Below are 15,430 nucleotides of genomic sequence, written 5' to 3'. Positions count from 1 at the left end.
GACCAAAAACGAACTGCAGAAAAGAGGCCTTCTTTCCATCCATGCCCCGTTTCCTCCCCGCCCCGTTTACCACCTCTGCACCCCTGCACCTCCTTGGGCCTCCTCCACCAGCTCGTTGGTGGGAAGCGGCCATCATGTTCCCACCAGGTACCAGGCACTGCTGAGGGCTTTGTATGCAGCAACGCCGCTGACCCCATCACATACGAAAGCACTTAATACAGAAAGGTTAATAACGCGGAAGTAACAATAAATCTGTAAAATGAAAAGTTCTGGAGATGGCTGGTGGTGACGGTTGCACAACAATGTGAATGTACTTAAAGCCACAGAACTGTGCACTAAAAAATGGTTAGATGGAAAATTTGATGGTATGTATATTTTACCACAATAAAAGAATTTGTAACCAAAGAGCAAAACTCAAACTGAACTAATGAAGGATCTGGGAAGACAAGGAACTAGTAACCTTCAAAGTAAAATAGTGTGGTTTAAAAATAAATAAATAACTTGTATTCGAAAGTCCTGGGTTCAAGTCCCAGCTCTACCACTTACTAGGTGAAAGATATGCCAGTCAAGTGACCTTAACCAGGATCCTCAGTTCCTACACAAGGATGTTACAGATACCAATGCCCCATCTAACTTACAGCAATTCTGTAAAGATCAAAATGAGATAACGTGGCGTTTTCCTAAACTATAAAATAAAATGGAAATGTTTTATTATTTTGTTTTAAAAAATAAGATAAGGCTAGAAGGTCACCGTTATTAACCATGTTTCCCACAGTAATGGACTTTTAGTTTGGGAACTTTTTTTCCTTTAGGGGGTGTCTACATTTTCTAACTTTCTATGCTTTGAGCTTGAGGCTCAAATAACTCTTGTAAACAGAAAAAACTGTTAAAAGGGATATGTATTATTTCATCACTTGGTCTTTCATACTTTCATTATACATTCTAATTCATATTCTTAATCAAACCACTAAATCTTAACAAATAACTAAATGCTAACTGTTCATTAAAAACTGATCATAGAAAAGTTTTCCAAAGGACAGGTCTTTTAATAACACAATATATTTTAACCTGAAAAATGGAGCCATTGTGGTGGGTACATGGGTACAACACCCATATTTGTTTCTGAAATTTTACTTATGCTTAAAATATGTCATCACAAAAATTTTCAAGAGAAAATGAAACTGTGAATTTTCTACTACTAATTTTTTAACTCCCTGGACTACCTCTACAGAACTGAAATTATTATATTTCAACAGATAATACACTAAAATATTAAAAATGGTTGTATTCCAGAGATAAGATAACAAATGATTTTAATTATTTTAATCTCTATGCTTATGTGTTGGGGTTGACATTTTTCAATATTTTTCATAATGAATCTGGATTACTTTTGCAGTAAAATAGGCAGTTTAATTCAGTAGTTGTAAGAAAGTCAAGTTCCTTGGACGTCAAATGAGAACACCCTAATATCTGGCAAATGTTTCAAGTAATCCTCACCAAAACATATGACAACACAAAATGTTTATACAAAAGGGGCTATAAAGGAAAAGTGCAAGCTTCATTTCAACAGTTTCATGAATACTTATGTTTCAAACAAGGAAAGAAGCAATGAACCTTAACAGATTGGTGAAGTGAGCTTTATTCTATGCAAAAGAGACCATGGAAGCCAATCTTGAGACAATAGTGACAAGACCCTCAGCAGGGATGCGTGGCAGTGTACTCTGTCAGCGTCCTGTGCCTAACTCCAAAAACCACTCTAAGAGAGGCATGCCTCAAAGTATCCTAGTGTATGGAATTATTTCTTTACCATTCCTTGCCGTAACTTTTCATTTATTTAAATTGTTTTAAGCTCTAAAACTGAACATGAGTCAAAGAATTTACTCAGTAGTTCTCAGACACAGACACATTTTTAAGCACTCTTTACCAGGCTAAAGTCTGTTCTTCATTATCAAAGACAGACAAATATGTTTTTGTCTGGTGGTTCCAGGAGTAAGAGAGAACACCTGTATTTAAAAACCAGGAAAGGAACTTGCTCTATGCAGTGCAACTCTGAGCATTTATTAAAAGTGTCAAGCTTCAGGAAGAAGGAAAGACTATTGACATGGGGCCTCGACAGTTCTAAAGGAAACAAATTTAACATGGAAGATAATAAAATTAATGGCATGAAATAAAAGACAATAAATCACATATAATTCCAGTTTTCCAGAGGCAACAGTAATGAAGCCCCAGGCTCCCATTTCAAGCCTCAAACTCTTCAGGTTTTACATTCTGTAACCTGCCAAAGCCACTGCATGCACACAAAAGGGCGTGTGTTAAGGGTTCTCCCTCCTACTGCCTGGTCCCTTATTACCAGCAAAAAAACATACTAAGATAAAATATATGCAGTATGGTTATAAATTCATTTCCCATTAGCTTGCGACAAGTGAAGTTCAAAATTTAACCACAAATTTAGTACCATATCATTTATCAATACTCCACCCTGAAAATTCCTCTCAGTCCTTTAAATAACTTAATCCTAATCTGAAAAGGATTCTAAGGAAAAAACAAGCAAATATCTAGTTATAAATTCTCAAAATACTTTCCCAGAAATGCCTGTACACTGCACAAATAAACTGGCAGGTAGAATGTTCCTTAAAACATGCGAGGAACAGTATGGCAAAGAACTCAAACTATGTGTGTACAGATTATCGATTCTCAATTCTCACAAATTCCTCACTGTGTAGACACAGCACCTATTATATTTTACTCATGGCACAGAAGAGGATCCTGTCTTGGCACCAAAAATCTTGAAAAAGGTAGAGATTTCCTCAAGAATAGAATTTCTATTATCGAGCCCCTACATTTTGTTTTTGTGCAGTGAATCGTTCCATATACACTGAAAAGACAAATCCTAAATATCTAAATGACCACTAGCAAGATGAAGTATCTATAAAATTAAAATTCTCGGGAGCGGCTCCATAGCGTAGCAGTTAGCATGTCTGCTTTACACGCAGAAGGTCCTGGGTTCGTGCCCCAGGTGGAGCCATGGGCCAGGCCCCGGGTGCGCCAGGCCCCGAGTGCGCCGGATGCATGCCGCAAGCGTTGGGGGAGAGACGCCCCGCCTTCAGAGATCCAGCTCTTAAAAAAAAGAGAGACAGCAACATCCATAGGTCATGGGTGGAAGTAGGAGGGGATTAAAGAGGGGGAAAAAAATTAAAATTCTCATCCTATAAGACTTTAAAAAATACTACTTCCACATTTGCATTATTACTGGTTACTACTATTACTGATTACTAGTATATACTGTGCACTAAAGTCAAAAGCACAATATATGCATTTTCTTTGTTTGATTCTCTAATAGATTATACAGTTTAAATGAACTTAATTTTTATAGACTCATAAATTTTAGTACTTAACTGCCAGGATTTCTTGGAAATTTTTAAAAAGGAATTTGGATCTCAACCAATATTATTTCTTTGAGCTTTGCATATACAGTAAAAAGTATTACAAAGGATATTAATAGAGATGAAAAGCAGACAATTCCTACAAACAGGAAAGTAAAACACTACATAACACCAAGAAAAAAATACCTACTTAAGTGCATTAAACCTGAGGTAGGTGCACATTTAAACAACATATAGCCAGTTACCTTCACTGAATTCATCTAGCAACTCCTCCTTGGTCCAATTACATGAGGTTATTAGAAAAAAGCCTTTCACATTCAACACCCTGGAGAGAGATTTCACATACTGCTTCCTCTTCTCAGCTGCCCCGTCAGGATTAAGGCTTATGGCATCAAATGTCCCTTTGTCAATGCAAACATGAAATCCAGACAGCTTTGTGGAAAGATTCAAAAAGTCTTCTACCTATATTAAAAATCAATGTCTATGTGAGAACAATTAACACACGATCTTTACTGAATTTAAGCGACAATCTGTAAAAAGTTATAGATAAAAGGAGCCATTCATTACGATGGCATTTTACATGTAATAAACATATTTTCAACTTTATAGCTAATTTTATGTGCTTCATTCCAAGATCATTAAAGCTAAGATTAGTAAGACTGACAGAGTTTCCTGGACATTCCAAATCTCTACAAATTAGGAAACAAATCAAAGCCAGGTGTGCTGCCTAACAATACCGGCACGTAACAGAGCTCACAGGCCTGGCTTATGGAAAAGTTCTTTCTGTCAAAAAGCAGAGTATTTGATCTATTCTTAAAAACGGCAAAAATTATCTGGAACTCAAACGGGTCACTGGAAATTAGATGATTCTCACCTGACATTACTCGTTGTGTGATCTGAATAAATGAGGCGGGTAACAGTTCTTTTGCATTGACTCAGCAGCTTACAAAGCGACTGATGTAATGAATGAGAAATCAAAGACTGTTTACACTGCAATTACTTAACTTTATAAATATCATTCACTTTAGAATTTAGAAAGTCATACATCAGCATCTCATTCATTTTTCTTTTTTCACGCATTTTCAATAACCTACTGATAACATTATAACAATCTGAAATAGTTCGCTGCCTCAATTTCATAAAAGTCAAAATAATTTGCCAATAATATTAATTCTGAAACGCTACCTTGAGAAAGTACACAATTAGCTGATGATTATTCACATGAACTTAATAAAGTAACCGTAAACAGTGTATTATCTGAAAATCTCTCATCGAGGTGGCTCTTACATTCACATCCACTGGAACGTGTGTTTCCCCCTTCCCCACACCCTAGTACTCATCACACCGGAAGTAAATCATGCCTACCGCTCTCAAGAGCATAGTTTGGAAGAGTTCCTATCCTAAAAGCCTGTGTGAAAGTACACATTTATTCAACAAATATTTTGTAGACACCTATTATATGCAGGGACTTTTCAGGCTCCAATAATATAACGGCAATATAACAGTTGTATCGTGTATTCTCTAAAGGGAGAAGCAAATAATAAATCAGCTAAACAAATAATCTCAGATAAAGTGCTATGAAGAAAATAAAAAACAGAATAATGAAGACAGTGACTGGGAAGAGAAAAGTCTTAGAAAGGTAATCAGAAAAGGCCTACGACGGTAACGTCTGAGCAGAGATCTGACAGATGAGGATGGCCAAACAGGCTAAGATCTGAGGCGAGACTGACTACTCCATGCTGAGAACAGCACAGAGACTGGAGAACAACAGGCTTGACGTGTGTCAGGGACAGAAAGCAAGCCGTGTAACTGCAGCGTTCGTGACAGAGAGGGCGAGAGGAAAGCAAGGAGGGCTCCGTAAGGCTGGGTGGGTTCAGATTCCACTCTGGATGCAGTGCGGAAGCCCTTGGAGGCAGGTGAGCAAGGAAGTCCCAGGAGCTGATTCACATTTTAAAAGAGAGAAGTCTGACTGCCCTGTGGTAATGGACGTGGGAGTGGCAAGAGTGGGAATGGGAGGCCAAGTAAGAGGCTACTGCAGTTGTCTAGGCAGGAAAGGGTGGTGGCTTGGACTTGGGAGGTAGTAGTGATATCAAGGAATGATCATGTTCCTCCTATGCTTTCAAAATAAAACCAACACAAATGGATATAAGATTTAAAGGAAAGAGAAGGATCAAGGATGACTTCTTGGGTTTGGGTGAATGTCACTGGTGAATGAATGGTGATCTCATTAATAGACATGGGGAGTAGGTGGGAGATGAGGGTTTAAGGAGGAAACCGGGAGTTTCATTTTGGATTGAGAGACTATCAGCTATCTAAGGGGAACTATATAAAAACTATATGAAATATAGTTTTTATATAAATCTAGAGGAGGAGAAGCCTAAGCTAGAAATATAAATGCAAGAGACATCATCTCCTCACGGATCACAAAAATAAACTAATTTATCACTTTAGGCATTTACAACTTTTTGATTTAGTTATCCCAAAGTTAGTTATTATTTGTGGTATTATCACTTCAGGCATTTACAACTTTTTGATCTAGTTAACCCAAAGTTAGCTATTATTTGTATCTGTCTGCATCACCAGAGGCAGGTGGAGGAAATGAACACACTTACACAAGCCTAAGAAAAAAAAAAATAACTTCTCCAAGCTGACAAGACACAAAATTTTAATAGTTACCTAAAAATGTTTCATTTTGGATTACTTATGATTGATCCTTAGTTTGTATGAGTTCAGATGATGTCAGCAAATTAATATATACTTTAGAAACATTTAAACTTTATAACTTATATTAGAAATAAAAGTGTTATAGTAATGTAAATAAGTTACCTTCAATTTAATGTTAGATAAACCTTCTTTCTCTATAATACTTCCAGAAAGCTGTATTGCAGAAGGAGAGTAATCGATTCCAGTAATATTAGAAAAACCAAATTTTGCCTAGAGACAGAGAATTTTATATTTTAGTTTTAAAAAGTTTTAATATACTGTTTTGCCTATGAAATAAAATATCCCTTTAGGACGGGGGCTGTTTCATTTTTTTTTAATAGATCAAGTAACATATACCATCCAATAATCACAACCTTAAATTTTATTGCAGAATCACAATAGAAACTAAAAGTTTAAATTTATATAATGTGACAATTCACTGCTTTTATAATTGATTTCTTTTTCAAAAGGAAATTCATTTTCTCAAAGATGAGAATACTTATATGCATAATATTTCTGCCCTCAAGCAGAAAAATGTAGTATTAACTGCTGATGTTGATATGCTAATTCACACAAAAATCTGTCATAAATTTTACTTAACACAATTAAGTTATATGAATAAATTAAATGTATATGTAATAAGTTCCTGATTTAACATTTTTCCTTCAATAATTAAGGATGCAACTCTCCAACAGCCATATGATTATCAATCTCCTTACATATGCTAAGTATTTTTGTTTTTGAAGTAATTTCATACATTCCAAGAGATATTTAAAAATAAAACCTGTGAGGTAGGTTAAGCAGGTATTAATGCCCCTAAAGGGTTAAAGGAAGCTCACTGGACTTAAGAGCTTTGAGACTGAAGCTGCAGTCCCAGCCATTCACTAGTCATGGGAACGTAAGGGTGTGCGGTCCCCGTGGCAAAGCACGATGGCTTCTGTTCTTCACCCTGACCCCTAACTATGCTGTACATCTCAGACGAATCAGGCTCAAGGTAATCTCAAAGGAATTCTAAAGAAGAAAAGAAGCTGCAACGCACAGCATAGCCTGAAATTCTCTTCCTGCTCTTTACGATGTACCTAATGATTACTTCCTTCAAAATTTAACCTACTCCGACTCCATCAAGACTTACCCAGACTTCTCAGCCCTGTGACTGACTCCTAATCTAAAGTCAAGTAACATATCAATTATTTCCATAAAGCATTTTGTTCCCTTTGATTATCTGTAATCTTAAGGTCTAATATCTCTTCTTTGATGCCAACTTCCTACTCTTCCAAGCTGTTTCCATATACTCTAAGGTCTTCATTTTTTTCACCTTTTCCCCTTAATTCCTTCTCTATCAGACCTAGAACACAGGATGATTCTATTAATTGACTCTTACCAATTCTCTCTTCTCCCATGTTTATTCTTCTAATAGAACTTATAAAAATCATATGCAGATATTTTAGGTTTATAGAACAATCATCCAAAGCCTCAAAATATCTCCCAATATTTTTCATGTTTAATTTCTGGCACTCAGTGAAAAATAAAAAGACATTCAAGGAAACAATAAATAACCAAAAACTAAGGGGAAAACCTGAAATTAGAAAAAGACCCACAGAAGATCCAAACAATGATAAACAGATTTTTAAAACAACTGAAATGAATAACAATTTGGAGGATTTGGCAGAGAATTGAAAACTATAACAAAGACCCAAACAAATAACATAAATGAAAAATGCAATAATTAAAGAAAGTGAAAGGTGGACTTGATAACAGATTAGACATAGAAATAAAAAAGAGTAAATTGGAAGAAAGGTCAGAAGAAAATAACTCTGTTAAGCACAGAATGATGAAAAGATAGAAAATCAAAAACAGTAAAAACATAAAAGACATAATACGGCACAAAGTATAATATCTAACACGTATAACAGGAATCTTAGAAGAGAAAATGAGAATGGGGCAGAAGAGAAAATTGTATAATGCTAGAATTTTCTAGTACCAATGAAGGACCCCAACATAGATTCGAGAAGTACTGTAGGGCTAAGGCATGAAAGAAACAAAACCAGTAAAGTATAATAGATCTGATGACATCAAAACCAGAAAAATCTCAAAAGCATCCAGGGAGTAGGAATGAAGAGTGGGGAATACAGGGTGAGAAATTACCTACGAAAGACCAACAATATGACTGACAACTAGCCGTGAGTCATAAAGAATGAAAGCCAAGGACAGTGAAAGAAAAAGTCCAATCTAAAATTATATACCCGGCAAAAAAATACATATTTATGCATCAAAAATGTGGATGATCACTGAAAAAGTACTCACTACAAGCAATGGTCATTAAAAAAAAGATGGACAACCTTTCGTTGTGTGCCACATAGTCAAATATATACCTCCACTTATTAAGTATACTTGTTTAAAAAAAATCTAATAAAACTCACGATCAGAGCACTCATTTTCTTTAAAAAAAAAACAGCATAAATATTTTAGGCTTTGCAGCCCTAGAGTCCCTGTCATAACTACTCAGTTCTGCCACTGCAGCACATACGCAGCCACAGGTATTATGTAAATGTGTGCGGCTGTATGCCAATAAATATTTATAAAAACAGGGGAAACCCAGATTTGACTCACAAACTGTAGTTTACTGACCCTTATTCTAGATCTAACTTCCAACCTACAGAAAATACAAGGAAAACATGTTAAATGATACTATAGAGGTTAGATGACCTAATTTAGGACTAATATACTGCCTTCTACCACAAATAAATCACAAAGGTAAATAAAGAAAATATGTGAGAGAACTTAAAAGAGCCTTAAGAGATTATTGACCAATATATGGATTCAATAGCAGAATGAAAATGACCTAAGAAAAGTCTGTGAACTTGAAGACATATCGGTAGAAACTATCAAACGTGAACAACAAAAAGGAAAATAGGAAAAAATGAACAGAGCCTCTGGGACCTATGGAATACAAAAAGGTCTAACTTTGATATATAAGACTACCAAAAAGAAAGAAGAGTGTGGCACAGAAAATATTTTTAAAGAAACGAAGTTTTAAAATATCCTAAATTTGACAAAAGACATGAGTTCTCAGATTCGAAAAGCTCGGTGAACCCCAAACAGGATAAGCACATGGAAATTTAAGCAGCAGTACATCATAAGCAAATTGCTAAAAACTAAGACACAGGAAAAATCTTGAAAGCATTCAGAAAAATGGTGCATTACCTATAGAAACACAACAGTTCAAATGACTGCAGATTTCTTATCAGAAATCATGGATGTCAGAAAGAAGTGATATAACATATTTAAAGTACTGAAAGAAAAGAACAGTTAAGAACTCTATATTCTGCAAAAACACCTCCTAGGAATAAAGGCGAAATAAAGACATTGTCAGATGAAGAAATACTAAGAAAATTTATTGCCAAGAAAACCTCTCAAAAATAATTCCTAAAGAAAGTTATTTACACAGAACAGAAATAATACCAAAACAAACAAGCTTAAAAGATAAAGGAGGAAGGAAGAGCAGCAAAAGTAAACATCTGCGTAAATACAATTAACTATTATTTTCCTCCTGAGTTCTTTAAAATATGTTTAATGCTTAAAAGGAAAAATTATAGCATTATCCAGATAGATTTTCAATGTCCAGAAAGGTAATATTTCAGATAACTGCAATATAAAGTGGGGAAGATAAAAAAACCCACACGTGGTAAGGTTTTCTACATTCCACTTGAAACAGTAAAGCATTGCTTCTAAGTAGGCTGTGAAAAGAATGTTTATTGTAATCTGCACAGCAGACAATAAAAAAGCCATACGTAAATATACTCAAATCTTTACAGCAATCACTAAAAAAGCTATAAAAATACATATATAGAAATAGATATGTCTAAAATGGAATAATAAAAAATGTTCAAATAAAACAAAAGAAGCAAGGAGAAAAGGAATAAAAAACTGAGCTAATAAAGAGAAAGTAAATAATAAAATGGTAAATAAACCTAAATCAACCTATTTATAGTTACATTGAATGTAAATGTTCAAAATGCACCAATTAAAAGGTAGAGATTGTAAGAATGGATAAAAACATGACCCAACTGTATGCTAACCACAAGAAATTCACTTCAAATATAATAATACAGGCAGGTTAAAAGTAAAAAATGGAAAAAGGTATATCATACAAAAACTAATACAAAAATTGAACTTTACCCCTACTTGGATGGCTGTAATCAAAAAGACAGATAATGCAAAGTGTTCGTAAGAATATGGAGACACGGGAAATCTCCTACTGTACTGGTAAAAATGTATGATGGTACAGACACCATGAAAACAGCCTAGCAGTTCCTCAAAACATTAAACATAGGCAACCATATGACCCAAGGTATATACCCAAGAGAAATGAAAACATAAATCTACACAAAACCTTGTATATGAATTTTCACAGCAGCATTTTTCATAACAGCCCAAAATTAGAAACCTAAATGTCCACTGATGAACAGATAAACAAAATGTGGTATAGCCACGCAATGGAATATTTGACCAAAAAAAAGGTATGAAGTACTGGTCACATGCTATAACATGGAAGAACTCTGAGAACAGTGTTAAGTGAAGGAAGCCAGACTCGACAGGCTACCTACTGTATGATTCTATTTATATGAAATGTTCAGAAGAGACAATACAATAAACGAAAACTACAGACCAATATCCCCCAAGAACTTAGCTGTTAAAAGTTCTCAACAAAATATTAACAAATTGAATCCAGCAATGTATAAAAAAGACCAAATGGAGCTTATTTCAGGAATGCAATGCTGGTTCAATAACTAAAAATCAATCTATATAACCCACTATCTATATACTGATAGCCAAAAAGAGAAAAAGCTCATGATTATATTCCTTGATGTAAAAACATTTTTTTTAATTTACAAAATTCAACATCCATTCTAGAAACAGAAGGGAAATATTTCAACCTGATAAAGGGCATCTAAAAAAAATCCTACAGCTAACATCATACTTCAATGGTGAAAAATTGAAGAGTTATCCCCTAAACTCAGAACAAGGCAGAAATGTCCTGTCATCACTCCTAGTCAAACACTGTATTGGAAGACCTAGTTTAATTAGACAAGAAAAAGAAATAAAAGGCATACAAATTGGAAAGGAAGAAACAAAACTGCCCCTATTCACAAATGACATGTTTACATAAGGAAATTCACCAAAACACCCATAGAACTAATAAAACAGGATACGAGGGCAACATACAAAAAGCAACTATATTTCTAGCAATAAGCAATTAGAAATCAAACTTCACAAAGCAATATCAATTAAAATACTACCCTCTCCAAATGTGTGTGTGTGTGTGTGTGTACATATATATATATATATATAAGTCTAAAAAAATGTACAGGATATGTACACTGAAAACTAAAAAATGCTGATCAAAGAAATCACGAAACACCTAAATAAATGAAGAGACACATCGTGTTCATGAACTGAAGCACTGAAGATAGTAAAGGTGTCGATTCTCCTCAAATTATAGATTTAGCTCAATTCTAATCAAATTTTCAGCATGCATTCTTTTGTAGATATATACAAATTGATTCTAGAATTTATTTGAAAAAGAGAAGGAAATAAAAAAGCCAAAACAACATTTGAAAAAGAATAAAGTTGGAAGAATCATACTACCTAACTTTAAGATTCACTAAAAAGCTACATTAGTCAAAACAACATGATGTTGGCAAAAGGACATCAATAAAACAGAACAGAGAGTCCAGAAATAGATTCACACAAATATAGCGAACTGATTTTTGACAAAGGTGAAAAGGCAATTCAATGAAAAAAGGACAGTCTTTTTTTCAATAAATGGTACTGGAACAAATGGACATCTATACGCAAACAAATAAATAAATAAATCTCAACCTAAACCTCTTATTTTATACAAAAATTAATTCAAAAAGAATCATAAATCCAAATGTAAAAAGTAAAACTTTCTAACTTTTAGGGGGAAAAAAAGAAAAGGGATAAGACGAGTTGTTAGACATGACACCAAAAGCACAATTCATAAAAGAAAAACTCAATAAACTGACTTCATCAAAATGATGAACTTTTGCTCTAAACTTTACTTTTCATCTGTTAAGAGGATGAAAAGAGAAGCTACAGACTGAGAGAAAACATTTGCAATCACACATCAGAGAAAGATTTGTATTCAAGAAATATAAAGAACATTCGAAATTCAACAGTAAGAAAACACACAATTCAATCCAAAAATAAGCAAAAGACAAACAGAAATTTCACCAAAGATCTACGAGTAGCAAGTAAGTACATGAAAATACATTCAACATCATTAGCCAGAGGGAAAATACAAAAACCATGATAAGATGCCATTATTTACGTATCAGAAAAATATTGACAATTCCAAGTGTCAGCAAGCATACAGACCAACTAGAACTACCATAAACATTGCTCATGTATGTAAAATGGTACATCCATTCAGAAAAATGGCTGGAAAGTTTTTAATAAAGTTGAAAATATATTTACACTAGAGAAACATGTTCACACAAAAAAATTTTGTGAACATGATTATAGCAGTTTTATTCATAATTGCCAAAATTAACAACCCAACATCTTTCAACAGGAAATGGATAAACAAACTGATAGAGCCATACAGCAGAATGCTTCTCAGCAATAAGGAATGGCTATTAATACAAGCAAAAATATGGATGAATCGCAAAAAGCATATGCTGAGCAAAAGCAGGCAGTCTCAAAAGGTTACGTACTGCATGATCCTGTTTTATATAACAGTCTCAAAAACACAAAACTAGTGTAGTGACAGAGAACTGATCGATGGCTACCTGGTGGAAAAGGTGTGGCCACATAGAATGGCATAAGAGTTTTCCAGATGGAACTATTCTACATCTTGTGATGATGATTATATGAATGTCAGCATGTGTAAAATTCATAAAACTGTAACAAAAGGGTTAATTTTACATGTTAATTTTTGAAAGTTGAACAAGAAATTATGAATAACTTCATGCCAATAAAATTTTAAAATTTAGATAAATGGATAAATTTCTTAAAAAATACAAAACTGACTCAAACCCTACAAAAAAATCTCCACATCCAGAGGCTATCTCCATGAAGTCTTCCAAACATTTTAAGGAAGAAACAAAGGCAACTTACACAAATTCTCCCAAAGAATAAAAAAAGACACACTTCCCATATCATTATATGAGGCCAGCATAAACATTATATGAAAACCTTACATGAAAATTGCAAGTAAGGAAAATTACTGGCAAATCTCTCATGAAGCTATACAAATCCTAAGAAAATATTATCAACTCAAATCTAACAACACATGAAAAGGATAACACACCACGATCAAACTTGGTTTATTTCAGGAATGGAAGTTGGTTTTAACAGTGAACAACTGATCACTAAAATTATCTCAACAAAAATGTCAACTAAAAAAATTCAGGTCTACGGCCATGCTACCCCAAGCCTGTCTGATCTCGGAAGCTAAGCAGCGTCAGGCCTGGTTAGTACTTGGATGGGAGACCACCTAGGAAGACCAGGTGCTATAGGCATAAAAAACAAAAAATAAAGGATTATAAGATGACAAGGACCTTGAAATCTGAGGTCAACCTGCCGCCAAAAAAAAAAAAAAAAAATGAAAAATTTTAGATGCCCCCAAAATCAATGAATTTGACATTAACAGAAACAAGAAGAAAAATCATCTGATCATCTCAATGTATAGCAAAGAAAGCAACTAATCAAATTCCACACTCATTTATGATTAAAACCTCAACTAGGAATACAAAGGAACACACACAATCTGATAGACTATAAACCTACAGCTTACATAATATTTTATGGTGAAATATTAATAGCTTTACTTGTATAACAGGCAATGTTACAAGGCTATCAGCCTTCATGATTTCTATTCAACATCGTACACAGCATTTTAAGAAATAAGATATTGAGATTGGAATAGAAGAAATAAAATTATTTACACATGGCATTACTGTATACACTAAAAAATCAAAAAAAATCTATGACTTATTCGAACTAATATATGAATTACTAGACATAAGATCATTATAAAAATTTGTTGTACTTCTGTATACTAGATCATTATAAAAATTTGTTGTACTTCTATATACTAGCAGTAAATAGCAAATGCTACCCCAAGCCTTTGTTGTACTTCTATATACTAGCAGTAAACTACTAGAAAATGAAATTTTAAAAGCATAACAATACCAATTATAACAACAAAAATACAAACATCTAGGAATCAATCTACGAAAAGATATAAGATCTCTACAGAGGAAATTATAAAATATTAGAGAGAAAGTGAAGAATAACACGTCACATTCATGGATTCAGAGACTCAATACTGTAAAGATGTAAATCCTCCTCAAATTGATTTGTAAATTCAATGCAATCCTAATCAAAATCCCAGGAGAGTTTTTTTCCTCAAAAGTGATAGGAATCTAAAATTTAAATAAGTACACAAAGAGCTAAGTAACACCACCAAGTAAGCAGTAGGAAATATCAAAGTTGGAGAACTTACATTAACCAAATATGAAAACTTATAAAGCTGCAGTAATTAGGACAATATGGCACAGGCATAAGGTTAAAAAAAAAAAAACCCAAAGGAACAAAACAGCAGAACCAGAAACAAACCTGAATATACACCATTACTTGACAGGACAGAGGTACAATGGGGGGAAAGGATATTTCAATAGCTGGTGCTGGGTTATCTGGATATTCATAGGGAAAAAATAAACATCAACCTTTACCACACAACACACACGACAATTAATTGAGTCCTAAATGTGAAAAAGAAAACAATAAAGCTTCTAGAACACATAGGAAAGTATCTTTATGACTCTGGGGAGGCAAAGATACTCAAAAAGCACTACTCATTTCTTTAAAATGATATGTTAAACTTTAATAAAATTAAAAACTTCTATTCATCAAAAGATAACATTTCAAAAGTGAAAAGGCAAGCCACAGACTAGATCGAGGTATTTGCAATTAAAAGATCATATATACAGAAATATAAAAAACTACAATAAACCAGTAAGAAAAAGACGGGCAACTCAATTTTTTAAATGGGCAAAAAAACTTAAACGCTTCACCAAAAAGAATAGTCAAGTAGCCAAAAAACATATGACAATGTGCTCAAGATTTTCAGTCACCAAAGAAATGAGAATAAAACCACAAGACACTACTGCACACCTACCGAAATCACTGAAACTGCATATACTGAAAAGACCAGGTGTTGGCAAGGATGTAGAGCAACTGGAATTCTCACACTGTCAGCAGGAGTGCGGACTAGAAGAACCGTTTTGGAAAACTGTTAGGCTGTGGGAAAACAG

At 34.0% G+C, this 15,430-nt stretch overlaps 1 protein-coding gene across 6 annotated transcripts in view; it reads right to left on the bottom strand.

Annotated features, from left to right (window-relative positions):
* Nucleotides 1–15,430, bottom strand: part of EEF1AKMT2 (EEF1A lysine methyltransferase 2) — a 75,375-nt gene that overhangs the window by 54,750 nt on the left and 5,195 nt on the right. For all 6 annotated transcript variants that reach the window (XR_005647228.1, XR_005647229.1, XR_005647227.1 and 3 more), the window contains exons 4-5: nucleotides 6,210–6,317; nucleotides 3,629–3,845 (exon numbers count right to left, since the gene is read on the bottom strand). Coding sequence is in view for 2 of the 6 variants with exons in the window: in XM_039836021.1 (XP_039691955.1) it covers nucleotides 3,629–3,845; nucleotides 6,210–6,317 (325 nt within the window). In the remaining 4 variants the exon portion in view is untranslated. The remainder of the gene's footprint in view (nucleotides 1–3,628; nucleotides 3,846–6,209; nucleotides 6,318–15,430) is intronic.

Source organism: Pteropus medius, unplaced genomic scaffold, assembly GCF_902729225.1.
Source record: "Pteropus medius unplaced genomic scaffold, Ma_sr-lr_union100, whole genome shotgun sequence".
NCBI lineage: Eukaryota > Metazoa > Chordata > Mammalia > Chiroptera > Pteropodidae > Pteropus > Pteropus medius.
The sequence above is the reverse complement of the archived record's forward strand: the minus strand, read 5'-3'. Positions and strand labels throughout refer to the sequence as shown.